Genomic DNA, 25998 nt, shown 5'->3' with positions numbered 1-25998 from the left:
AGAGTCATTCCTATTTAATTGTGCGGTACTTACTTTGAAAGTAGTTGTTATACTCCAGAAACTTTGTTTTGTGGCTGTCATAAACTATGTTGAATTGGTTGAGACTCAATGAGATATTTGTTGAAAAACTATTGCAAAATGTGTTGCATGATGTCCTGCAAAAACAACATTTTTGCTGTTTCATGTACGTACTCCATGTTTCTTATGATAGAACCAAATGCGAAATGATATTTATAACCCAGGAACAAAAAATGGATTACTCAGTGTTATAGAAGGTGAGGATAGCCTGCTGTGCTGCACTAATGGTCAATGCAAGTGACCTCCGCCAATGCCACATAAGCACAAAATGGCAAACAGAAACTAACTTCTCTGGTGCAAATGTAGACAGAAGGTTCGAAATATAACAGTTGCCAGAATATTTTGCTGCCAACCTCTAAAGGGGAAAGAGCTTCCAATGTTCCTGTACAAAGTAGGGGCGTGTTGTTCAAGTTGGGAGTACATGATTGCTGTTAAGGAATGTCACAGACATTCAAAGAAAGTTGTCCCTGCACTGAGGCGTCATTAGTCATTATCTGTCCATGTACTAAGGGGGCCCATCAAACATACTCCAGAATCCTCTATTTCTGCTATCTCTTTTGTTGTCCTACAGAACTTCTGCTACTCTTGCTTGTTGTCTCAAGACCCTTCCACACAGCTGTATAAAATCCACATTGAACTGGATTACATGGCATTATGGACTCAGATAATCCAGTCCAAAACAGATATTGTGGATTATCTGACTTTATATTCCGGGTTATATGGCTGTGTGGAAGGGCCCTCAGACTGTCTACTTACTTTCCCACTCTATGCAGGAACACAAGCAAAAGGGAATGAAAGTTTATATTTACTTTGCCCTTTCTCTCTGAGAGTGTCACATAGAAGAACGGAATGGCTCCATGAGGTCTACTAGGGACCTCTCTGAGACCCCATGGCCCTCCAAACAGTAAAACAAATGATTATAAATGGCTAATCATGACCTTAAAGCACCCAAGACACCTGATAGATTATTTATAGACCATTTCAGGTAGCCATACTTTGAACCTGAAAAAGCCTTTAAGCAATGTCAGGAGGGTGGAGGGTATGTGGGCATGGTCCCTAGCTGTTTGGCAACTATCCTATCCAGCCTACATAAAAAATGAGGAATTGAGCAGCAGTGACCATTATAAAATATGCAAGCAGAAGGGAGGACCATCTGAGGGAACAAGGACCTTCAACAACAGGGAACTGACATTAGCCTGAATCCAACTGATAGCTCCAGCAAATCCACTGAATTGATTTGTCACTGGTGGGTCATGGTTTGTGCAAATTCTGTTGACTCAATGGATCCACTCTAATTCCAATTATGCTCCTCAGGTGAATAAAATTCAAGTCATGTTGTTGTGAAAGGCAAGGATCAGATATATTTGGACTTGAGGCTACCCAACAGACTGCTGTGGCATTAAAATCAGGAAATTTTTGCAGCCAGTGAACAATGTTAGCTTATTCCTTCTTCCAAAAAGACAATTATCATGCAATTTTCAGATGACTAAACCTATCTAGCTGTAACATCAGGAAAAGTTGCAATAACCAGTGCTAAAATAGATCTTTACACTGGTTTCCATCCCCCTATAATGATAATGTGCAGTGCACAATTACATTTTTTTTAAAAAAATAGTCATATGTTTCTTTAATTGAGGAAGAAACATTTGCCAAACGATAGACAAGAATTTACGCACATGCACACGCAATGAGCAAAATGATTTGAAATGAAGTTCCAGTACATCATGAAAGAGGTATCAACTACTGTATATTTTATCCTTATTTAAGTCCTTACTTAACTTGTAAGATTTCATTTTAAGAGGAACTTGCTATTCCAGCTTGGAAATAAATGGGTTTTTTTAATCTTTCTGCTGTGCAAACCAATTGGCTTTGGTACCCTTCAGGCCATTGGGTAATTCTGGAAGCTGCCAATCACACCTGGTCCTTATTTATAAAAAAAACAATCCACCCAAATCTAATTTTGGTAACAAGCCATTTACTCCAAATAGCAGTGTACCTGAAATATTTAAATGAAATGTTTATTTATGATTACACACTCTCATTATGTCATTAAGAAAATATGAGTTGGCCATTCATTTAAGGAGTTCCACCTGAAGAATTCTGATGGTGAAATTCCATTGAAGATGGATGGAAACCCATCAAAATGATATTAGTGATTAACAATCATAATTGGAAATACGCTTTAAATATATGAAAAAGAAATTATTCCCCTCCCCCTTAATTTATTTTTCAAAAATACAGAAAGCCAGCTTTACTAGAGCTAGAAAGCTTTAAACTAAATGCCAAGGATGGTTAACCTGGTTTTGAAAACAGCAAAGGCAAAGCAATTACGAAGAAAACTTTTCAATATGCTGCCAGTAAACACCTTGTTAGGCCAAATGACTGATACTGTCCTAAATTGTTTCAGCTCTTAATAGACTGGAAATCCACATGTATTAGGAGAAGATTCTGTCAACAGACACAGAAAAGCGAAAAAGGAAAAAAAGCACGGACGTGCACACACATTCACCAAATTACTATTTTGGCTCACATTTGACAAGCTCATTCATGAAAACTCTGCCCTCCACTATTCCTGAAAGCTTTAGCATCTGGTTTACAAATGCTGTGAAATATTCTATACTGGCTTAGTTCCTGCCATTCAAAGAGTTTGTTAGATTCTCAAATTTGTACAGAAATGCAGTATTAGGCAGTTATTTTAAACCCACACGGAATCAGCCCTCACTCTTTTTATAGTCTAGTGACACTTTAATTTCCATTCTAGACATCTGACCCTCTGCCTCTGGAAATGGACCTAATTACATGTGTTCCCCATCAAATGCAAACTGATCAGAAGAAGAAAAGTGTATTGAAGCAATAAGAGATGAAGCTTTGAGAAATAACCAGAGATTATCAGCAACTAAAAAGAACTCAAAGAAACTTGCAGAATAACAGTGAAAGAAGCAAATAGGGGGGAGGGGGGAATCTGTTAAAGGCAAATCAATTTGTTGCACTAACCTGGAAAATTCTACTAAAACAAGATTCTTCCCATCTATTATGGAAATGGCTAATCTCAAAGAACACAGAAAACCACACCATGGATTATTTAAAAAGCGGAATCCATTTGTACTCAGAATCATGGAGCTCTACAAATACACGCTTTAAAGACCTACAGTTATGGTTATCCTTGGACATTTGCTTTTTGAAAGTAATATATTGAAGTTACATTTCCATGCTCCTCTTTCCCAAACTGCTATTGTAGTCTTGCTTCACCTTAGTTTGACAAAGCATGTGTTTAACTTAGTGCATTGTTTTAACACACTGGAGGAGGTTGATTGAACAAGCAGCCAAGAAGAGTCAAACGGATTAAGCAGATTAACAATTTCCAGTATCTCAAGCATTTCCAATGAGCAAAATAGCAAATGTTCAAACCTGTTTTTGTCTGGTGCCATACTTTTAATTTTTCATTTAAGAGGAATTACAGTTCTCTTACAGAAAGAAATTAAACTTCCTATGGAAATTGCCCTAAACTCTTGATCAGACAGAGGTCACTTACAACATTGTTCTTACAACTTGAATGAGATAACCTGAAAATGATGCTTCTTTTTCCTTTTCAAGCAAGAATTTCAGTGAATAAAGGGCTGTCAAAAATGTTTGTAACTCGAAATGTTCATGAACTGAAAATTAATTTCTAGTGCAATTAATCAATACAGCTTTGAATTAATAAACTAAAATGAGTGAAGGGGTTGCTAAGAATGGCTAAGATGACCAAAAACCAGGCAATTAAAATGATTAAACGGAAAGATTTCACAAGTCACTTTATTATCGAACCATTGTCAATTAGGTTTTGTTAACACTACACTTAATAAGATGGTTTAGTATTTTGTCTAACAGGCACAATAATTAAATACAAACCTGGAACATAATCCAGTTAAAAACTAAAGTTTGTAAACTTTATCAGCCTGGAGGGTGCTGTGCCTACAAATTGCACTGCTAGTTTTATATGGAACTATATTAGACTTTCAACTCTGTTAACCTTGCTCAATCATACACCATACTTCCAAGAATCCCTGAAACATTTCATACCTCATTTAATCGGTATGTGGTCCTGCCCCAACGCACAGACACAGCGAGGAAAAAAAATCATTGCTTAAAAGTAAGAGACAATTTATCTGCTGATTATAAGACACATTCTCTTTTGATTCTTATACATATTGAATACTCCCGATCCAAAATGCTTGGGATCAGAAGTGTTTTGATTTTGGGTTTTTTTTTATTTTAGAAAATCTGCATTTGCATATACATATATAAGATGATATGTTGGAGATGGGATTCAAGTCTAAACTTCCTGTATGTTTTATATACTCCTTATAAACACAGCCTGAAGATATTTTCAGATATTTTTTTTAAAAAAAATTGTGCATAAAACAAAGTTTCTGTAAATTGCACCATCAAAAAGCAAAAGTTTTACCATCTCAACCATCTATGTAGACAATTTTGCATTTTGAAATTCTGGATAAGGGATGCTCAACCTGTTTGAACAAGTGTTTTCAATAATTCATGTGCCTCCCCTCCTAAAAAATGGCCAGAAATGCAAGAACAATAAGATATACAATGACAGCAATTCATTAGTAAGTGTACTGTTTCATAAAAAAATGAGTTTACTGCACATTTCTTAGCCTTTTATTCCCTAGATGTTGAGGACACTTTGGCTGCCAGAGTTCCTGGGCATTGGCCATATTAGATGGAATTTCTGGGACCTAAAGTCCAAACAATCTGGAGACTCAAATAGTTTATAAAAAACCAAGTGACAATAGGCTCACAATTTGAGGTGTGGGAAAGCCCAAGGCTTTATGAGGATAGCATTGAAGATCTGCACCTACCAGTTGTGTTTTCATTGGCAGGCTCCCCAAAAATTCAAATTTGCATTGGCCCAAAATAGGCTGTGCTAGTTCTCCCTTCCCCATGAAAACCAATAAATAGCTTGCTTATTATTGCTGACCCACCTGCAATCAAACCTGTAATAATATCCATTCCCTCTTCAACCGCTGCAAATTTCCAAGATTCCTGTACAAAAAGCAGAAAGAAGAAGCTGCAGGTGGAAACTGTTAACAGTTCCAGTATCTCATGCTTACAAAGTGGAAGACAGCAGCATTGCCAAGGAATATAACATATGATCTGTAGTGCAGTGCAATTTAAAACAAGGATCCATTGAGCAATGCTGGTTTGGAGCTACCTGCTTCTGGACCATAGCAAGTTTCCAGGGAAGAAAGAAGAAACTGTAGCCAAAAGATATAAATATAGGACCAGGCTTTGGCACATTGGGGGAGAAAACTGTTGGTCCTCCATCCCAGATAACTTGAGATTCACTGCTGTAGTGAATAAGAAGGAAACTGCAGAAGGAAAAGAGGTAAGTTAAATAGCATTTCTCTCTGTTTTTATAAGAGTCAATCTGAATGTAACAAATAAGGAAAGAAAGCAATAGCATTATTTGCAGTAGAGGTGGAAGAGAAATGTAGGAACCAAAGTAGGATGTCTGATTATAACACAATTTTGAGAATCTAACAAACTCTTTGAATGGCAATATAAGTGCACCCTAAGCTAATCCTGTTTTTCCTAAGTGTTACTACTGGTGAAATTTCTCAAGTCACTTTGAGCCCTAAAACAAAAGAGAAGAATAAGCACAAATCCTTCCTGTTACTTGAAGCTTCATTTGACAATAACCATCTAAAGGTCATGACTGCAAAACTAATTACATATAAGAATCAGATATCAAATTAATGAGTGCAGATGAAACACTGACTCTAACCTTAGTCTCATTGGTTTCAACAAGTCTTAAACTGACTAATCCTGTCTTTGTTTACACTGCAGCAATGGAGTTATGATACATTCAGCACCTTATGTAAATATCTACTAAATTGGATTTCTGGCTGCCCCTATCATAGTGAAAAACATTAGTGAATTAAATACAGCTCAGCACTCCATCACCAAGTCCACAGCATTACATTTTTGAAACACACACACATATACACATATCATATATCATATATATTTCTGCACTGGTACAATGAGACAACTGGGCAACCTATATGTTCAGTCCCTCTTCAGTTTAGCGGTTGCTTCTGTTTTTTGATCTCAGCATCAGTTAATGAATGAATGCAGTGGTAGTTTTATTTTATGAGTAACTTCATAAACAATAATACAAAGAAAACAAACCCAAAATAAAAGTTGCAAAGCCATGGGCAGAACGTGTCCTTTCTCTCCCAAGTTCTATCAGATGCATTTAAAGGTAATCATTCTAAATGCAGGGGAAAATACACAGAAACAAGGGAGTGAGCAGTCCTTTCTTGTTTACAAGAAAGTTTGGAGACAGCATTCGGAATGTGATCACATCATACCACGTCTTGGATTAGCCAACTATTACTTAAAACCAGGACTTAATACGGTTTGCTATTTTATTCAGGTCATACCAATATTAGGCCTTAGGACTATGAGGATTACTTAACTTTGAAGTCAAACCATAACCTTGAAATATGTTTCATGAGCACATATACTCTTCCCTCTTGTATTGTTTCCCCCTTGCTCTCAGCATTTCCTTTCTCCACATGAATCTTCCGGGATCCCTGGGGCAGCCCCCTTTCCCCACTACATCCTGAATTTTGAGCTGTAGCAGGAATATTTATTTATTGCCCTCCTACATTTCCTGTTGACTGGAAAACACCCAAGCAACAACAAAAAAGGAGCTATTCTAGCAAAAACGTTACCATGGCACTTCAAGAAAAAGGGGCATTCCTCAAGGATTAGAGGGCACAAATTGGACAAAGAGTGTGGGGCTGATATGACTACAGGACACAACTATGGCTGTAGACATAAAGCCCAAGATGACCAGCCTTACTCATCCATGTGATTCCAATGCACGATAGGTGTTCCTCCATGCAGCTCATACTATAAGGAAACATGTGAAAGCCATGACTGAAAGAATCTTAGACCATTTCTAAACTGGCATATAGTGAAGTTTGAACTGCATTATATGGTCAGTGTAGAATGAGCCCAAGACAGTAAAACAGTTTCACAAGAAAACAAATAAAAAAAACTCTATCCAAAATTTGGTTTTCTTTATAAAATAATAATTCTTCAAGGCAATGCCTTCATCTCAGACCAAAATGGACCTCCTCCCTTCCAGAACAGCAAAAACAGGAAAGCTTTCTGTTTCAATGTTGTTGCTTTTTGGATTAACAATTCTCAGTTGACAAAAAGATGGAGGGCACTCAGAATAACATCCTGGATTAGAAACATTATTCTTATGTTCAAAAAGTCACTTTCTTAGATTTAGACACATCTTTCCTTCTCTGATGGTGGGGCATAGAGAGAAGAGTATGTGTCTGAACACACACAAATGTTAGCAAAGAGAAAAAAATAGCCTTAAAAAAGACATTCAGTGTTCTTTGGCAAAGATCCATTCGTGGAATGTAATATAATATTCAAGCTTTCACCTTTAGGCATACTTGCAATCAAACTGTAGGTTATTTTATTTAAAAGCAGCCACGATTTCCTAAGTCAAACCCCAATTAATTACACTGCTCTTCCAAATGTAAGTACTAACCATGTCTAATCTAATGAACAGCATATGCTTAGTTCATGTTATGACAGAGCCATTACTTACGTCGATAAACTGCATACACTTCCCACAGCTGTAATAAGGGACAGGAAAATACTCCAATTAAAGGATACTGAAGACTTTGAAGGGGGAGAAAGGAAAAGCAATCTGTTGCTCACATAAGGGCAGATAATAGAGCTATTAAAAGGTTAGCTTCCAAAGGCCAAGATTATATCTCTTTTGATTCAACATATCTCAGGAATATCAATCCTCTTTTCATTTCTCATAACCTAGCATAAGTGCACAGGTACTAAATATGTGAAGCAAGACAAAAGATCAAAGAATGATTTGCATTTATAAAAACACACACAAAGAAAAAATATAAATTCAAGGTTTTCAATTTAAAATGGATACTAAGCATTCTTGGGTTACTACAAGATAAGGAGCTGCCTTTACCCCATCAAGATTTTCATTAAAATCTTTAAAAAAGTAATATTTTATGCTTTTATTTTCTAATATGCTTACAACTTCCATATTCTCTCCCAACATACATATTTTAACACATTGCATGTTTAATTTCTGTAATTTTTAAATATATATTTTTAGTTTTTGGCTAAAATCTTGAAATCTTCTGGTAATGAGGCAAATTTTTCCTGAATCCTTATCCATCTTGTGCTGTTTTTTTCCCCTATTCTTATTTCATAAACTGCTATTCTTCATCGAACAAATCAGAACTTGACAAAGTTCGGTTGTTTTTTTTGTTTTAACTACAACTGGCTGTGCTGGCTGCTAAAGTCCAAAACAAGAAACTTTTCCAAGCTCTAGCAGAAATGCAAATTAGGACATTGCATCAAGGAGCCTCAACATTATACGTCTCCAAATTAAGTAGATTTCTGGTATTCTAAGTTACATCCTCTCAAAATGTCCTTTGCCCATGGTCTCTTTTAATCTATCAATTGTGAAGATTTTTGAACAATTACAAAAGGTTGAAAAAACCGTTTACCAGTGGCAGAAGTAAATATGCAACACAAACAGGAAGCTACTACAAAGTGCTGCCAACACTTTGAAAAAGTCATTGATATTCTTTAGCCTAAAATGCCTGCGTACTAGAAAAAGCACAGGGCAAATTCTATAATGTAAGATTAATGCCATAGGATGGTACAGAAAGAGAAAAAGGAAGCACGTGAATTAACTTTCGTATGTGAGTTCACACCTCCATTACAAAGTCTTTCAAAATGAATTCTTTTCTGGGTTAAGAATAAATCTGGGCTGAACTGTTGGAACGATTCTGTAAATAACTCCTCACCAAAGTACTCACATTTGGACAGAATGCAGTTTACCATCCTTTAACTTTATTTCAATGAAACCAAGGATGACAGACCATTACAATTAAAGCAGAGAGTACTTTGTAGCATATGTAAACGTGTTTACACTTATAAATAAATGTGAAGGCAAGATGTTGGTTTGCAAACAGATGTACATAAATCTGGCATCCCACACTACCAGCAAATCGCACCTAGTTTTCAACATTTTGTGAAACTAAAATCTTTGGTAAACTAATGATTGTTCATTGTTAGGAAAACCATGTCTACTAATGAGAACTTCCATTTGCCACTACACAAATGCCAATATACTCATATATAGAAGCCCTGGTTTGTGATTTGGATTGTGCAATTTTAATTGATGTTTTAGTAACTGATGTTTTAATTGCTTGGATTTTAATTGTATTTGTTTATTTTATGGACATATATGTGTATGGCATCAAATTGCTGCCTGTTATAAGGCCACCCTGAGTCCCCTTCGTGGTGAGAAGGGTGAGGTACAAATTTGGTAAATGAATGAATGAATAAATAAATAAGTCTAAATATTTTATTCAAGAAATAACAAAAAAAAAACAACAACAAACAACCCCTAGACTGATTTATCCATGAATCAAGGTGAGCACTATACTTTATCTCTTATTTTAAAAGGGAGCCATTTTCTCCTCTGAGTAGAGTGGAGAAAAGCAAGAGCTCAATCCATTGCAGGAGAACCTAAAAGAAGTACCAATCCCATCTACTCTCTTCACCGTAGTACTGCTTCTGGTCTTTTTAAATGTCTGGGTAGGGAAACGGTGGCAGTGTGGCTGGGAGGACTGGTTCCTGAGTCAGTATTGCTGTTTTCCCCTCTTAGCAACCCTTGATGTGTTCATGGATTGTATCAAAATCCATAATTTTGGCCTCAAAACTTGGACTCAACTTACACATGAGGTAGACTTATACATGAGTTTATATGGTACTTTCAGCCAGAAAGATCCACCTACATGTTTCCTGCTACAACTGAAATGACAAAATATGAAAAAAGAAATGCAAAGCAAATGAGACATGCAATAACTGCACATTCCTCACCATGTTTTTCTTGCATACATTGAATCCCTTCAAATGAAAACAGAAAATAGGTCTCTACAAACAGCTAGGTATATAAAACTACCTTAAAGAAGCAGGGGTACCTAATGAATCTCTACAGGTTTGGTTCTAGGGCCCATAGATTCATGTCTATTCACTTTTCAAACACACACACACACAAAGACGTTCAACAAATAATAATCTTAGCATGAACCAAGATTTAAATCTGCAGCAAACAGTGCTGGACCAGAAGGAGGGTGGAGGGGATTAAACTCATTTGGATTGTTAAGAAAACCTACAAATGATAGCCTATTTCTTAGAATCATAGAATTGGAAGATACCAAAAAGGTCATTCCTGAATGCTCTGCTCACCAAAATTGTCACCTTGCCCATCATAGGTGGATGAACAGTTGGCCACCCATCCTGTTTGAAAACCTCCAGAGAAGGTAAGACTAAAGAAGTCCTCCTTTCTCTGGACTAACGAATTCAGCAGGTTAAAGAATGACAACCAGTGGTTGATGCTGTGGTTATTCATGTCAGAGGACCACATTGAGGGTTATGGGCTTATACTACCTATCCTGTAATAGGAAGATGGTGGTTTCAGTGAGCAGTGCATGTTCACCTCAGAACAGCAAGGTCATACTTTAAAAATAATAATAAAGTTTCCAAAACAATTAGGCATTGCTGTTGTCTATATACATTGGCAGAGAGCAGCCATTAGTTTTATAGTAATATTCTGCCAGTTGTGCATCAAATCAATACTGAAGCTAAATATATCAAGGTCTTTCTACCCTTCAGAGTTAGCAGTTACATATTTAAAAACATCTCCACAGTCTGCAGAAAAAAAACACAAGATCTACTTATTAAAACCAAAATAAAGCTTTCAAGTTGCAACTACAACCACAGATTAAAGGCATTATTGACTAGAAGGAGCCTACCGGCAAATGCTTTTGCTTGCTATATGCACGAGGAATCAGCTTCATCAAACTTAAGTACGCCCCCAAAAAAGATTCTCCAGAGAAAAGAAAAATACTCCTGTTAAATACAGACTCATGCTTGGGGCTAACCACAAAATGAAACCATAGAGGTCAGACAAAGAGAGAAAAGACAACTATGTTATTAGAATGGTTTTACTTTGTTGAAATGAGAGGAGAAAGAATCAACAAGGGCTTCTCATGTCAGTAAAAAGTGAATCAAGAAAAATGTTTCTGACCAGGAACCACACTGGATGGCATACGTCAAACAAATACCATGATATTGTATAACTCCCTGTTTTGTAGATAGGAAATTGGGATGGAGCTTGTAAATAAAGGTTCACAGCTCACTGTAGCCTTGTTGACCTAGGGCCATCTTTGTTATGGGATTATTAGGAGGATGAAAGTTCTCATCATACAACTGAGGGCCATATTTGTTATGGGATTATTGGGAGGATGAAAGTTCTCATCATACAACTGATTTTCAGAGTTGTAAAATGCTTCTGCCCCAGTTGAGCCATGGAGCACCACAGTGCTCATCAGACAACGTAGGCTCACTTCTGGAAATGCTCCATGGCTCAACCGGTGCACAAGTGTACTACGACACTGAACTGGCCATTAGGAACAATGGGACCAGCATGGGGGAAGCTGCATAGGGATTTCTCAGCTGTCCTACCAATTCACCATGGAGGCTGGCAAATCAGAATACGGGACCTCATCAATGTGATGAGGTCATTGGTGGAAGCACACTGGAGAAAAGTAGTTTACATAAATACTATCTTCTAAAAATAACTCAAATAATTGTGCTCAGGTTTCAGAACACAAGAAAGAAGTTAAGTAGTATGTAGAAGAGTAAAGGGTTAAATTGTGGAGCTGATATGTAGAAAAGCAGTACATGAACGAAAACAAATAATAACAGACTAGATGGTCACACAATCCCTTTTACATGGATTCAAATAAAGTTATGAAGAGAATGATGGGATCCTATATACAAGCATCACTCTCAATGGTCACATCTTTGAGAGACAGAGAGCAATACCTTCTCACATTGAGGTGAATGTCCTTATCAGCTTCCATGAAATTAGGATTTGTGCATTATCACCATTTCTATAACACAAAAGCTTCCAGGGATGTTATTTCCTTCAAATCCTTTGAATGCAGTACCGAAGCTTAGGATATTGCACTCGGGGAGCTCTCAGGCATAAACCTGATATTCTCACTCTTAGAATCATAGAATAATAGAAGTGGGAGAGGCCACATGGGCCATCTAAGTCCTACCCCCTGCCATGCAGAAAAAGCACAATCAAAGTATCCCTGACAGATGGCCATCCACTCTGTTTAAAAGCTTCCAAGGAAGATGCTTCCACCACACCTCGAGGCAGAGAATTCCACTGTTGAACAGCTTGTGTGGTCAGGAAGTTCTTCCTAATGTTCAGGTGGAAGCTCCTTCCCTGTAATTTCAGCCCATTGCTACAAGTTCTAGTTTCAAGGGCAGCAAAAAGCAAACCTGCTCCCTCTTCCTTATGACAACCTTTCACATATTTATAAATGGCTATCATGTCTCCTCGCAATCTTCTCTTCTGCAGGTTAAACATACCCAGTTCTTTAAGACGCTCTTCATTGGGGCATGTTCTCCAGACCCTTGATCATTTTAGTCACCCTCCTTTGGACACTTTCCAGCTTAGGATCAATAACTTTTTTGAACTGTGATGCCCAGAATTGGACACAGTATTCCAGGTGAGGTCTAACCAAAGCAGAATGCAAAGGCACCATGACTTACCTCAATCAAGACACTAAATCATGCAGCCCAAAATCCTATTGGCTTTTTAGCTGCTGAATCACCTGTTGGTTCATGTTCAACTTGCTGTCCACAAAGACTCCAAGATCTTTTTCACATATACTGTTGTTGAGCCAGGCATCACCCATCTTTACATTTCATTTTTCTACTTAAGTGTAGTATCCTACATTTGTGCTTGTTGAAATTCATTTCATTAATTTTGGCTCAGCTCTCTAATCTGTTAAAGTCATTTTGAATTCTGATGCTGTCTGCTGGAGTATTAGCTATCCCTCCTAATTTGGTGTCATCTGCAAACTTCATAAGCATGCCCTCTAAACCTTCATCCAAGGACCGAACTCTGTGGCATTCCACTCATCACTTCTTTCCAGAAGAGGAACCATTGGTGAGCACCCTTTGGGTTTGGTCGCTTAACCAGTTATAGATCCACCTAATAGTAGCATTGCCATACCCACATTTGACTAGTTCATGCAACCATTTTGAATGCCTGAATTGGCTTACAATATCAACTATTAAAAGGCAGTGCCCCCTGTTTGTAAAATATCACTTCCTTGCAGAGCCTGTAAAGTGTATTTTGGGGGACTGTAACAATTTCTTGGATTCTTTTCCCCCATGTAGCCTTGCTAGTGATAAGTTTTCAAAACTGATCATTTTTGTTTTAATAATTTACATAAAGGGAACAAGATTTTTTTTTCAAAGCACTCATTTAGCTTAACAGGCAAGAGGCTGTGACCAAACTTCAGTCTGAAAGGGAACAGAGCAGCAAATGGGGAAGACTCTGCCAACACTCCTCTGGCCCTCTGCAGATGGTAGCAATGGGATCACAGCAGTATAATGTCAGTCATGCATGAATGCTCTCTGTAACTCCCAAAGATTGCTCCGACTCAGAGCCATAATGGAAAAGGTTTCCTGAGGTGATAGTAAAGTCAATGAGCAGCAACCCTGGTAGCATATCCCTTAGAAGTACTCTTAGAAACACCTTAGAGTACTAGATAGGCCTTCTGTCTGATTTAGCCAGGCTCTTTTTCTCAGCTTTTTTTTCATATTTCCCTAGTATGTTCCATAAATGCTCAAAATAAACCATACCAATGGCAGGTCAGTGAACTGTAACATTCTGGAAACTGGTGGGCAATTCATGCTCCAACAGTAAGTCAAAGACAAACTAGAGGTTTTCCAGATTTACCTCTCTCAAGCCTCCCAGGTTAGCCTTCTCTTTTTCAATGTCACACAACTAGTGCAGCTTGATTGTTCGCAAAAATAAAGTTCATGCTATTTTAGCTCAACAGCAAGAGAGCTTGTGCCAAAATCTATTCCTGCTATTAACTACTCCAAACAGGAAGAGATTTTGGCTGCAATCCTACATCTACTTACTTAGGAGTAAGTTCCGCTGAACTCAATGAATTTTTTTAAAAAAGGAGCAGATTTATATATGACTCTGATGTTGAGAAATACCTTGCAATGTACTGTTGAAAAAAACCCACAAAGCATTGGCTCTTCCATGTTGCTGTTTTAACAAACGCATTGCACTGCTGTCACATATATCTATCATTTTACTTTCACTGCTGACAACCAGAGTGCTATATTTGTTGGAAAACATTCCCAGCAAAGCAAAAAGTTTAGAGGTAGCTTAGGAGACTTTTCCCAACAGCATTATCATCAACAATAATGGAGAATTCCCTGAAAAGCTGAGCTGGCAAGTCTCTTTAGGCCAATTCTTTAAAATCCCTCTCAACAGACTCTGGGGGGAAAAAAAGTAGGGGCACAATGTCTTTCAGGGGCTCCTCAATTGAACATCCACTTGCTATTTTGTCTTCCATTGTTGAAGTATCTAAACTTTCAAGCTACTTAAAAATACATAAAATCTCCATTGACACAAACAACGTTTCAGCATAATTACTAAAAATCTTAATATTTTACAGTGGAGACAAAAGGGGCGCTTGCTATTTTCAGTTGGAATATATGTCTAATGGAGCCCGTAGATACTTTTCTAAAGGAAGTTCTGTTTAGAAGTTGGAGCATACAGAATCAAATGCAGCCGTTTGCTCGATGCTTGTGTGAAACACAAAAAATCACCAGGAAACATCACCTCATTTTTGCAGTCAGTTCCATATTATGAGACAACCAAGATGCCAATGCACACATTTCTTCCACTGTCCTGATTTAAAAAGTCACCCTTTTTCAGAAGATAAAAGTAGTACATGCCCCTTTCTTTTAGAAAAGCAAATATGAGGTAGTATAAAAACACACAATTAGGGCAGTCTCCCTAATGATGTGCTTAAACCTGTGAAATTTTGAACTACAAGGAAAAGAGGAAGAACACATTACAGTTGGAAAGAAAGCCATGTTTCTGAGAATGCAAAACCTAAGCAGGGCTGATGATAGATGACCTGGAGGTCTCTCATTTTATACGATCACCATCAGATAAAGGAGACTTGATAGCCAAGGCAAAGGACAACAGAAAATATAATAAATTGAACCAGACTATCCTTACGACATAATAATAATAATAACTTTATTTTTACATCCTGCCTCCATCTACCCAAAGGGAATTGGGGCGGCTTACATGGGGACCAAGCCTAATAGAAACAAAGATTACAAGTACCACAATTAAAAACATATTACAATTAAGTATATCAAAACAATAAAGCCAATAAAATGTAAGGCATCATAAAACAGAAACCACTCAATAAACAACCAATAGCCAAGAAAAGTGGGCATGTGCAGATTTGAGACAGGACAAGGGCTAGTGCAAACACAAACTGTAGGACCATGGATGGGAATAAAGTACTGAAGATCCTACCAAAAGACGAGGATCCAACAAATGGAATGAATGATAAAAGAAATGTATGAGTGTTCTCGGAGGGAGGAGCATGAATGGGAGAGGGGGGAAATAGTGAAAACAGATAGATACAAGCAGGGGAAAAGGGAGATTACATAGAAAATTTTAATCTCTTATTTGTTAAATTGTGTGTATATATACACACACACCATATAAGTCGCCTATGTTATTTTCTAAACTTCCTCTACTTGTTTGACCCAAATAAATAAACTTTTTTAAAAAGTAGACTTCATCGTCATTTGAACAATAAACAAAAAATAGCATCAGATCTGGGTTGTTGTAGGTTTTCCGGGCTATATGGCTATGTTCTAGAGGCATTTTCTCCTGATGTTTCACCTGCATCTATGGCAAGCATCCTCAGAGCTGTTTGGCAACCCAGGAATGATACATTTCCTTATCTGTTACATGGACCTCTTGCCTCTCCTCAGTATCATTTTCCATTTCTTGTCAGCCATCATCTCTCCCCCTGTCATAAGTACTTCCTCGACCCAGACTGTAAACTGCAAAACGTAAAAACTTTTTTATGGATATTTGTAAAATATAACAGTAGATACGTCCCAGATTTGCCAGTGAAGATCATTCAGCAGCTTTGGTTATAACTGATATTTCATGGAGCTTGCGGGTGTAATGTAAGTAGCTGGGTCTAAGTTAAAAACCCTGTAACCTTTACCAGATTAACTCTACAGGAAGCTTTCTTGACCTTTACTATAGAAAGTGAACACAAGGAAAACAAACAAATAAATGCTCATTTAGTAGTACTGAATACATTGTAGCCAAAGAGCTTGGAGTAACAATAATATTAAGAACACTGTATTCATATACTTGTATGTGTGCACATACATGGACATGGGAATATGGAGAGAGAGAGAAACACTAGACTAAATTAAAGGCATGGAGATCTTTCAAAGAGGTTTAAATTTCATTGGGGGATATCCAAGGGGAGGCACTGCCTAAAGAACTCCTGCTAATATGTGATGAGATTTTTTTTAAAAAAAAATCACAGTTCACAGACCTTTACTAAGAATCATTGACTTCTTTTGTGACCATTGGCAAAGCAAAGGATATAGTGCTACAAGATAAAGTTTCATTGTGCAATCACTTTGCCTCATTGATGGAATTGTACAGGGATCTAGACAACTTTATCTTTCATCTGTCACTCTCCCATACTTTTATACTACTTCTTCCATCCTTTTCTCTTTTTAAAAAACTGCAGAAAGAGTGTGGAGAAAGGGGCTAACTGCAATGCCTTTTGACTGCTGGAATGAGAAAGCCTCTGTCTGGAAGTATACCAGGATACCAGCAGAATTTTATACTCTGAGTTAAATAATTTACATATGTCCTAAATTGCATTTTCCCCACCACAAAAGGTATTGAATTTATTCGTCTCTGTGCTCCAACCCTACATAATGTCATATGGCATGATCTTTTTTGTACATTCATACTACTTTGCTAAAAATATATGTAGCAAAGTGGCAATGTTATTTGGAATGTTATCCTGATGATGTGTATGTGTATATGCATATGTATATGTACGTAAGTATATATATATATATCTCTCTCTCTCTCTCTGTCTCTCTCTGTTTCTCTCTCTATCTATCTATCGATATATAATATATATATATCACAGAATATATATATATAGCATCACAGAATCATAGAGTTAGAAGACACCTTGTGGAGCATCCAGTCCAAACTCCTGCCAAGAAGAAGGAAAATTGCATGCAAAGCACCCCCGACAGATGGCCATCCAGCCTCTGTTTAAAAGCCTCCTAAGAAGGAGACTAAGATCTATGTCATGTTAAAAATCAAGGTTATTTAATGTATTGAAGAGGATACTGCTTTAAAACGGCTCAACAGCTATTATTTAATATTATTGCTGAACTTGGCATGACATTACATGTTTCATTCACTTTTATCTATATCTAAAATAATTTTCAACAATGCCTTAATATTAAAATTAACATGTACTTCACATTTTTTTAAAAAATCAATAACATATTTAATGAAATTTTAAAATTGCTTATACTGCCTGTTAGAAAAGTGGAAGACCAGCAAAGAAGTTGATTTTGAAAAAGAAAATTAGATTAACTGAAAGGAATTGCCTTGTCTGCTTTATAGGGCTATCCATGGAAGAATAACTGTAGACATTATTTTAATGTATAATCACAAAACATCAATGCAGAGTACCTGACGAGAGACGACGTATCCCATGAACCAATGGCCACTTATTTCTGAAATAGTATATTTTCTTCTTGAGAAAACATACATTGTTTCAAAAGAACAGTGCCAGTAATTTGCAAAGGGTATACTCATAAAAAAAACCTACCATCACATAAACTGGGAGAACTACCAAATAGTGACTTAATTTGCTAGTGATCATGGAAGGTCAAGTGCTCAAAACAGTCCTGTTAACTGGCACAAAATATTACTGTGCTGAACTCCAATTGCCAGAATCTCCCCACCAGTATGGGACTAGTGTTAGGTGGAGATTTTGAGAGTTGTCGTCCAAAGAAGCACCCAAGTCTCTTTTCAACAGCAACATACAAGTAGACCTATGTCAACCATATCCTTTCCCTTATATCAACATATGGGTCATTTCCCCCCAGTCTTAGAAACACACTCAAAAGCTCATTGTAGGTCATATTGAGAATTCATCAACAGTTATAGTTTATCTGGATCTCTGAGTTGTATTTTGTAGAATAGAGACATATCTATTTTTTTTCCTTTGACTTCAGGAGGCTTAATGCCATACAAGCAAACTTACAAGTTTGACCAGAATATAATCGGCAGTCACTTACTTCAGGAACAATAATTATATCCAGTCAAATTTAAGCTGCAAATTGTAAATGCGAATGTTCTGGAAATATATGGAAAGAAAGGCCTTGACACATTTACTGTCGGTACCGTTCTGTATTATGGCTTATTATGCTTTTGCTAGCAAATGTGCTTGCTTCCTGGAGAAATGGTTAGCACTTCAGGTAATAAAAAATACAATCTTTTAATGTGGAAATGAAAAAAATACAGCTTCATTTACTCCCCTGCTAGATTTCTTTAAGTCTCTGAAATTAAAATCCTTCACATTTTTAAAGCCAAATTCAACAGGTGTAGCTATTTCCAATCTAGAGAGGACCCTATGGTATGTACCTGCAATAGAAATGTCAGATATGCCAAATTTCAGATAGAAGAGTTGACAAAGCTAACATGGCTGAAGATTTTTATGAGCAAAGTATTCAAAATGTTGGTCTGAATAGAAAATTCTATCCATTTCAGATTCTCCCACCAGATTTTTTTTTTAAAAAATAATTTTCTTCTGTCATGAATATAGAAAAAATATGTGAATTTTGATAAATTCCTCTCAAGAGTAAATTGAAATTAAATTCTCATGCATCTGTACTGAAATGTTTCTACCATTTCATTAATGTCTGAGTTAACACGGAACACAGCTGAATAAGAGGTTGATGTTTTAATGCCATATAATTCCAAGATGGAGGGATTAGAATTCGGCAAGCAACACATTTTAGGAAAAACTTGCATGCTTGCCTACAGCGAAATCCAAGAAATTCAGGACTGAAATACAGACAAAGAACACTTTTTTCCTTCTGCAACAGGTGCTTCAAGGAGAGCACAATGGATCTAGTGCATAATCACAGGCAAACTACTGCAGCATAAAGGACTAAGTTGCCATTCCTGACTCATGCATCGCTTCATACATGGAGTTTATCCATCATATGAAATGCAGGCCACTTTATTTGCCATTTTGCATCAGCACAGATAAAGGTTATAAACAACAAGAAGGATAAAATTTATAAGTATTAACCAGCCATGTGGAGAAACTTTTAAAAAGTTATTCAGAAATGACGATTATATGGCCCCTATAACAATAGGGGATATGTTTCTGGGAGCACCATATAAAAGTAAAACCTCGGATAATAGTGAACCCTATTGAAACAAATAACTTCCAGTGGAAGCATGCCATTGAACTGTGATGGAGAACCTAGGAAATACCATAGGATGATATTTTTCTAGCTTTCCTAGGTCCTCCAGCATGACTCTATGGTACCTCTTGTGGCTGCAATGCACATAGACGGGTTTCTGCCATGGACAAAATAACATCAATGGTGGCATCAAAGACCCTAAGTCCAGAGGTAGATTTGACTCTGATAACAGAGGAAAAAAGTAGGAAGCATGATAACAGTGGTTTCCAAAATTTGGCCCTCCAGCTGTCTTGGATTTCAGCTCTCAGGAGCCCCAGCCACCTTGTCCAACAGTAAAGCTGAAGTCTGAAACATTTGGAAGACCAATGTTTGGAAAGCACTATAGTAGAGCAATCATGGGCAACTATAGCTTTCAAGATGTTGCTAGGCCACAAGTCCATACAGAGTTGGGATCTAAGAACATGTAAAGAGTCATTGGTCTTCTGTTCACCCATTTTAGGAAATAAAACAAATGTGCCATTTCCTTCAGACTCTTGAAAACCCACCCCTTGCCACCAGACTCTACAAACACACACATACATAGAAAAAAATATGAGTACCAGCTTCAGCCAAGCCACATTTCCTGGCTGCAATTCAACGATTATTTTCTTCATGCGTTTTTATGCTGATGTCATGGACTGCTAGCCAACAACGACCATGTGACTGCCAGCTAAACAAAGGTAGACATTGACAAGGTTTTCCTTGAAAAAAGAAAAAAAGAATAAAGAAAAGTGGTGAGTCATACTATACTTACAACTCTCGGCCTGGTAGTCTGGTACAAACTGCTCATCATTGTCAGGTACCTGAGCTGAAGATTGGGTAGGGGAAAAAGAAACAAAAAGAAAAAAAATTAACACATATATGCCACTGAAAGATAAAATGATCTTAATACATAGGAACAGCTGAAGATGGAGTCAGAAGAAGATCCTCATTCAGTTAGAATTCAAGTTATACAAGAATGCCAACCATGACTTATATCGTATTTGGGAATTTTGAATTTGGCAACAGTTTGATAGGTTAGAATAGAATATTGCTCTTTTTCTGCTCAAGGTTTATTCCATTATTTACTATAGCCAACTCAATAATGGAAGTTTGTGTTTCACCAAATTTACTATAATCTCAAATGCCAATTTTGCTTTAAAAAACAAAACAAACATCTGACTAGACAGAGGAAAAGGAGAAAGGGAGAACTGGCATGCCTAAAAAGACTTTGTAAAAAGAAGCTTTTATTCAGAAGCTTTGCTAACTGTGGTATGCCTGTACCAGTAATTTTTGGTAAAATTCAAGCGGGTAACTCAACATTGGGCACACAATCTTAACCATAACGTAAGTTCTAAATCAAGTTTATATAAAAGGAGACTATCATAAACTATGTCCAATGGACACAGAGTGAAAGAGAACAATATGAAAAGACAAATAACAAAAACTGAAAGTCGCCAGTGGACTATTCTAGAACTAAAGAATAAATATGGCATAAAATAATTTACACAGACTGTCTTTATGTTATTAACAGCTTTGATGGCACCAAGCTCACACATATGCACAGCTCCTACTGAGAATATTAAAAAAATCTTATATTTAAGTCAAGTAAAAGAAGACTAGATTATTATGAGATGAATTCAAAGAGTCTAAAAAAGTGGGGGGGGGGATTGGTCGTTTACTGAACCTTTTGTCTAAAGAGTCGAGACTTAAGCCAAAGTTTTCCATTAGCCCTATTCTTTTTGAACAACTGGATTCCATCACATAACATGAATTCTTTTCAAACGTTACCTCTGTTCCAAGACCATTAACCATGCAATGTAAAGGGTTGGTGCATGTAAATAAATTATACGTATAGACCCTTTGGCACAAAGGATTACTTTTATTATTACCCATATTATTACCTATGTTTCCAGTTCACATCCGCACCATGATTACAGCTTGCTCATGATTTTATTAACTGGACATAATCAGATGGCATTAGACTCAGGATATTTGAGGCAAATGCAATATCAGTTGTACAACAGATACAACATATATGCAAGCCTCCATTATTCACAAGTTACAAATTAAACCATAACCATTTGATGTGTAAATAGCTTATGATGCCGAGGAAACTGCAACACAATATGGATGAGAGCTAGACATACAGGAATGTGACTATATTGCCAGCGCTTGAAGAAACATCTTTTTTTTTTTAACCAAGCAGGTAAAGAACTACGGGTTATGTGTAAACCTTCCCATTGCTTTTGGTTATCCACTGGAATTTTGATCATCCTATATTTAAAATGAATTTAGTTTCCAATACAATATACAATCGCTTAACTTTTATTTTCTCATGAAGAGAAATGATAATATGCTCAGTGCTGATAGAATGTATGCTGCTTTTCTGTCAAGAAGCTCAGGTAACATTTTCTCCTGACAGCACATCTATGCAGGTAAGTACAAGTTGAGAGACAGACTCCTGATCAAAGTATGGAGAGATCTGAAAGAGTACCTTCTCCTATCAGTTTCCAACATATAACCACTGCAGCACATTGGTTCACAAATAAAATACAGTAAATTTAGCTACAGAATTCTAGAAGTTGTTTCATTCACATCCATAGATAAATAAATACGGTCTGTCCCTTCCCTTCTTGCTCATTTGTCATTGCATTGCATAGTTTGGTTGTGATGGGTCAGGAGATGTATAGATTCAACAATGTAACATCCTATGCCAACCGGCAGAATGAATAAATCATTCTCAGAAACTTGTATAGTTTACAACAGACTGACTAGTCATCACCATAACTTTTCAGAACAGGGTCCAGAACAGTTTCTGCAACTAGTAAAAATATATATTCTATGCTCAAGGATAAATAAACTAACATAAAAGTTGAGTTGTCCGTTTTCTAAATGAGTAGGCTCACTTTCGAAGCACACACCCTTCTGTTATGGCAGACAGACATCTGCAGAAAAGACTGTAAAGTCACTGCAGTCTGTTTTATAACTTACATCTGTACAATTTGCCATTTAAAAATAGAAGCATTACATCAAAGTATCACACAACACACGAATTGGAAACATTTTGATAGCAAACTAACCAAAAAGAGGAAAAACCTCAGCTTCCCATTTCAGAAAATCTATACTACAAATCACACATTCTAATTTGTATTTCCATTTTTCACATCTGCCTGAATTAAATGACTTCGCATTCACAATGAAGGGGCTATTCGTTGCTGCTGCATCCTTAAAAAAAAGGAATAAAACTGGTATCCAACATTTTTATAAAACAACAGCTATGAAAAATTACAGTACATTTTGAATTATTACATGTATCAGTTCACAACGTCCTGCAGAATGATTGAAATTTAATTATTTCCCCATCCCTTTTGAAACAAATTAAAAGAAGTTTGAGCAACTGTTCTGACCTTTGATGCTCCCTCTTAGATCGACTTCCTCTACTCTATGTCATGTGGATGTATTTATTATACATATATCTGTCTTTAACAATACACAGAATAAAATTACTGATGAATGATGAAGTAGGCATCAGAATTAATGCTGCACGCTAACATTTAAAATTCACTTTAGAATAAAAATGAAACTCCAGTGTCCAGCCATCTCTCCCCACTCCATCACAAGAACACAATTTCTCCACCCCTTAAAAACAAAACAAAAAATAGGAGCTGTGCTAATGTAAATTGGCTAGGAATGCTTTTAAAGACCCTTCCCAAAGATGTATGTATCCATAACCTCAAGGATTTACAAGTCAGACCAGCAATCAGACAGTTAACCAGAATGAGAACTTGGATGGCTGAAAAGAAAAATATGACTTTCGAGCTCTGTAACTGCAGGCATATTTATATATCATTCATTTCCTCTTTTCTTGTCATTGCCAATGCTGCAATTCTACGAGGCTGTCATAAAAGCTGCAGTGGTTTTGAATATGGTGACAGTGGTGTTGGGGAGAGGAAAGAAAAGGGCATATCAATATAACCATTCATTGAACGAAGCTGATGATATGAGGAAATGGAGGAGGTTTAAATGTCTTAAAGATGGAAACTACTCAATTAATGATGGGGGAATATTACAAGTATTTTGATGAGGTTTTGCATGTGGCAATATTATTAATAGTGGAAACAGCTCTATCAGGTTGAGTCCACATTAACAGAAGACTTGACGCCAATTCTCCAACTCTTTCTTGACTGAACAACATCTGTTCTTAGCTTAACTCTGATTACTACCAAATGTTTCTCTTTTGCCAGCCCCCTCCCCAGTGGTCCAGTTTTCACCATCTCCCATGGGTGGAAGTAATGCCAAAAAAGTGTTAATTATGATCTTTACAAGGAAATCTCTGTCTGGATGTTAGGCTTTCTCAAAACACACTGACTTGGTTAAAACCGAAACTAGTTAGCAGCAGCACTGTTCCACGTATATTTACTCCAAGGTAAGTCCCATCGTATGCAACCAGATTAACTCTAAGTCTTGGTTGTACATTTGATATTGCAAATAAACAGTAAATTGTTTTAGAGATCCTTTCTGTAACATTAAAAGGAAGAGAACCAAACATGTTAATTGGGGAAGATAGGCGATCATATTTAACATATCCAGCCAACCAAGTATATAGTCAGTAGCAAGATGGAAAATCAGAGCAATAAACTGAGGGTCAATTTACTTCCTTTTCTGGCAAATCTCTCCCCCCTCCCTTTTTTATATATTTAAAGAAAGTATGTGTGCAGAAGAGGGGGGTGACGGAAAACTACTACCAGCCCATACAAAAGAAGTTGATATTTAATTAAAACCAGCTCTATCCACTGTAACAATGACCTGGAGCCAAACAAGGCAGAAAAGATGTATGAGTCATTCTTTCTGCCAGTGAATGAGACAGCTGATCTCCTAAGCAATTCTTCAAGGCCCGCAGTCAGAACTGGAGCTCTGCCTCCATTCACAAAAACAGAATCCAGCAAGAAACATGTGGCCTCAACCACAATCTTTCTCGTCACACCCTGACAGGGGGAAAAAGAGAGAAAAAGAGAACCAAGTAAACTTGAACTTTTTACATAAACACATCCATTTCACTGCTTTGCCTGAGATACAGCCCAGATCCAAAGAGAGGAAGAAATTGAATAAATGAGGCTTCAAGTAAAACTTAAGTAGCGGGTACAAGAGCTCCCAAAGGTGGAGTTACAGAATCTGCACTAAATATGGAGAGAAACAGAAAAGTAGATAATGCGGATTGGGGGAGAAACTGCTATATTTATTCTTTTTCCTGGTTCAAACAACTTTCTGCAGAGCATGGCAACATTTCTGGTAGCATTTCCTCTTCACGTCTTGGCAGTCCATTTTATGGCAAGATACCAACAGTTTTGGATTATCGAGATGTTAAAGGTTTCCCTTAAAGAGCACTCCCGCACCCTCCAAAATTACACTTAATCCATTTTTGGCATAAGTGCTACATTAAATACCCTAAAACAAGAACACAGACAGTAACTAAATCATCACAGATCAACAACTTTCCATATGTCCCATGGATACTATAAAATTAAACATCAAAGTTATCTTAAATAATATTTTAAGAAAAAGACAGCAATCTATTCTTCCCCAGCAAAAGTTACTAGTATTACTAAATGTTTTGTTTAATGTTTCATCACTCAATTACTTTGGAGATCTCCAAAATCTAACTATTCACTTGTCGTCCAGTGATTCCCCAAACTGCAGCGATACCTCTGTGCTTCTCTCCATTGGTTTTGTTTAAAATATATTTAGGTCTAAAAAATACTGGATTTTTAAATGTTTGCAAACTGAACAAGAGCATAGTTAATTCAAGGCAGTTTTGGCAGTACAGGTTGAGTATTCTATTATCTGAAACGCTGAGACCAAAATTGTTTTGAGTTTTGGAGTTTTGAATACATATGTGTGCAATAGAGATATCTAGGAAATATGTTTCAACCAGGAAATTCATTTATGTTTCATACACACTTTGCCTAAAAATAATTTTATAAAAATGTTTTTTTATATAATTTTGTGCAAGAAACAAAGTTTATACACATCAAACCATCAGAAAGCAAAGATGTCACTGTCTCAGCCACATGTGTGGACAATTCTGAATTTTGGATAAGAGATGCTCAACTTTACCTGCCGAATCCTCCAACTGTTAAGTCTTTAAAGCCTTCTTAGAAGGCAGTCATTAAATCATATGTGAAATGGATTGTCAGTTACTGTTTAACATAAAATTATTTCACCCATTCCCAATGAAATAAAGGCTAATAAGATAAATGCGTTCTGGGAACTACTATAAAGTGCCACAAACAACTCCGCATAAAACCTAGCCTAGTTCCTTTGGCGCATTCTTTGTAAACCTACCTTCCCACTCCATCCCCTTCAAGTTCAGAAACTTGCAATCTGCAAAAGCCCTAAAAT

General features: G+C 36.9%; 1 protein-coding gene across 11 annotated transcripts in view; it reads right to left on the bottom strand.

Moving 5' to 3' along the window:
* Positions 1-25998, bottom strand: part of ETV1 (ETS variant transcription factor 1) — an 86810-nt gene that overhangs the window by 52504 nt on the left and 8308 nt on the right. For 5 of the 11 annotated variants that reach the window (XM_060782158.2, XM_067470273.1, XM_060782157.2 and 2 more), the window contains one exon: positions 20372-20425. The exons of 3 other annotated variants lie outside the window; for them this stretch is intronic. In XM_060782158.2, coding sequence (XP_060638141.2) covers positions 20372-20425 — 54 coding nt within the window. Of the gene's footprint in view, positions 1-5060; positions 5122-20177; positions 20270-20371; positions 20426-25998 lie in introns of those variants that run through there. 3 more of the 11 variants (XM_060782162.2, XM_060782163.2, XM_067470277.1) reach the window with 2 other exon arrangements.

The sequence above is a fragment of the Anolis sagrei genome, chromosome 6 (assembly GCF_037176765.1).
Source record: "Anolis sagrei isolate rAnoSag1 chromosome 6, rAnoSag1.mat, whole genome shotgun sequence".
In the NCBI taxonomy this organism is placed as follows: domain Eukaryota; kingdom Metazoa; phylum Chordata; class Lepidosauria; order Squamata; family Dactyloidae; genus Anolis; species Anolis sagrei.
This window is presented reverse-complemented; position numbering and strand designations above follow the sequence as displayed.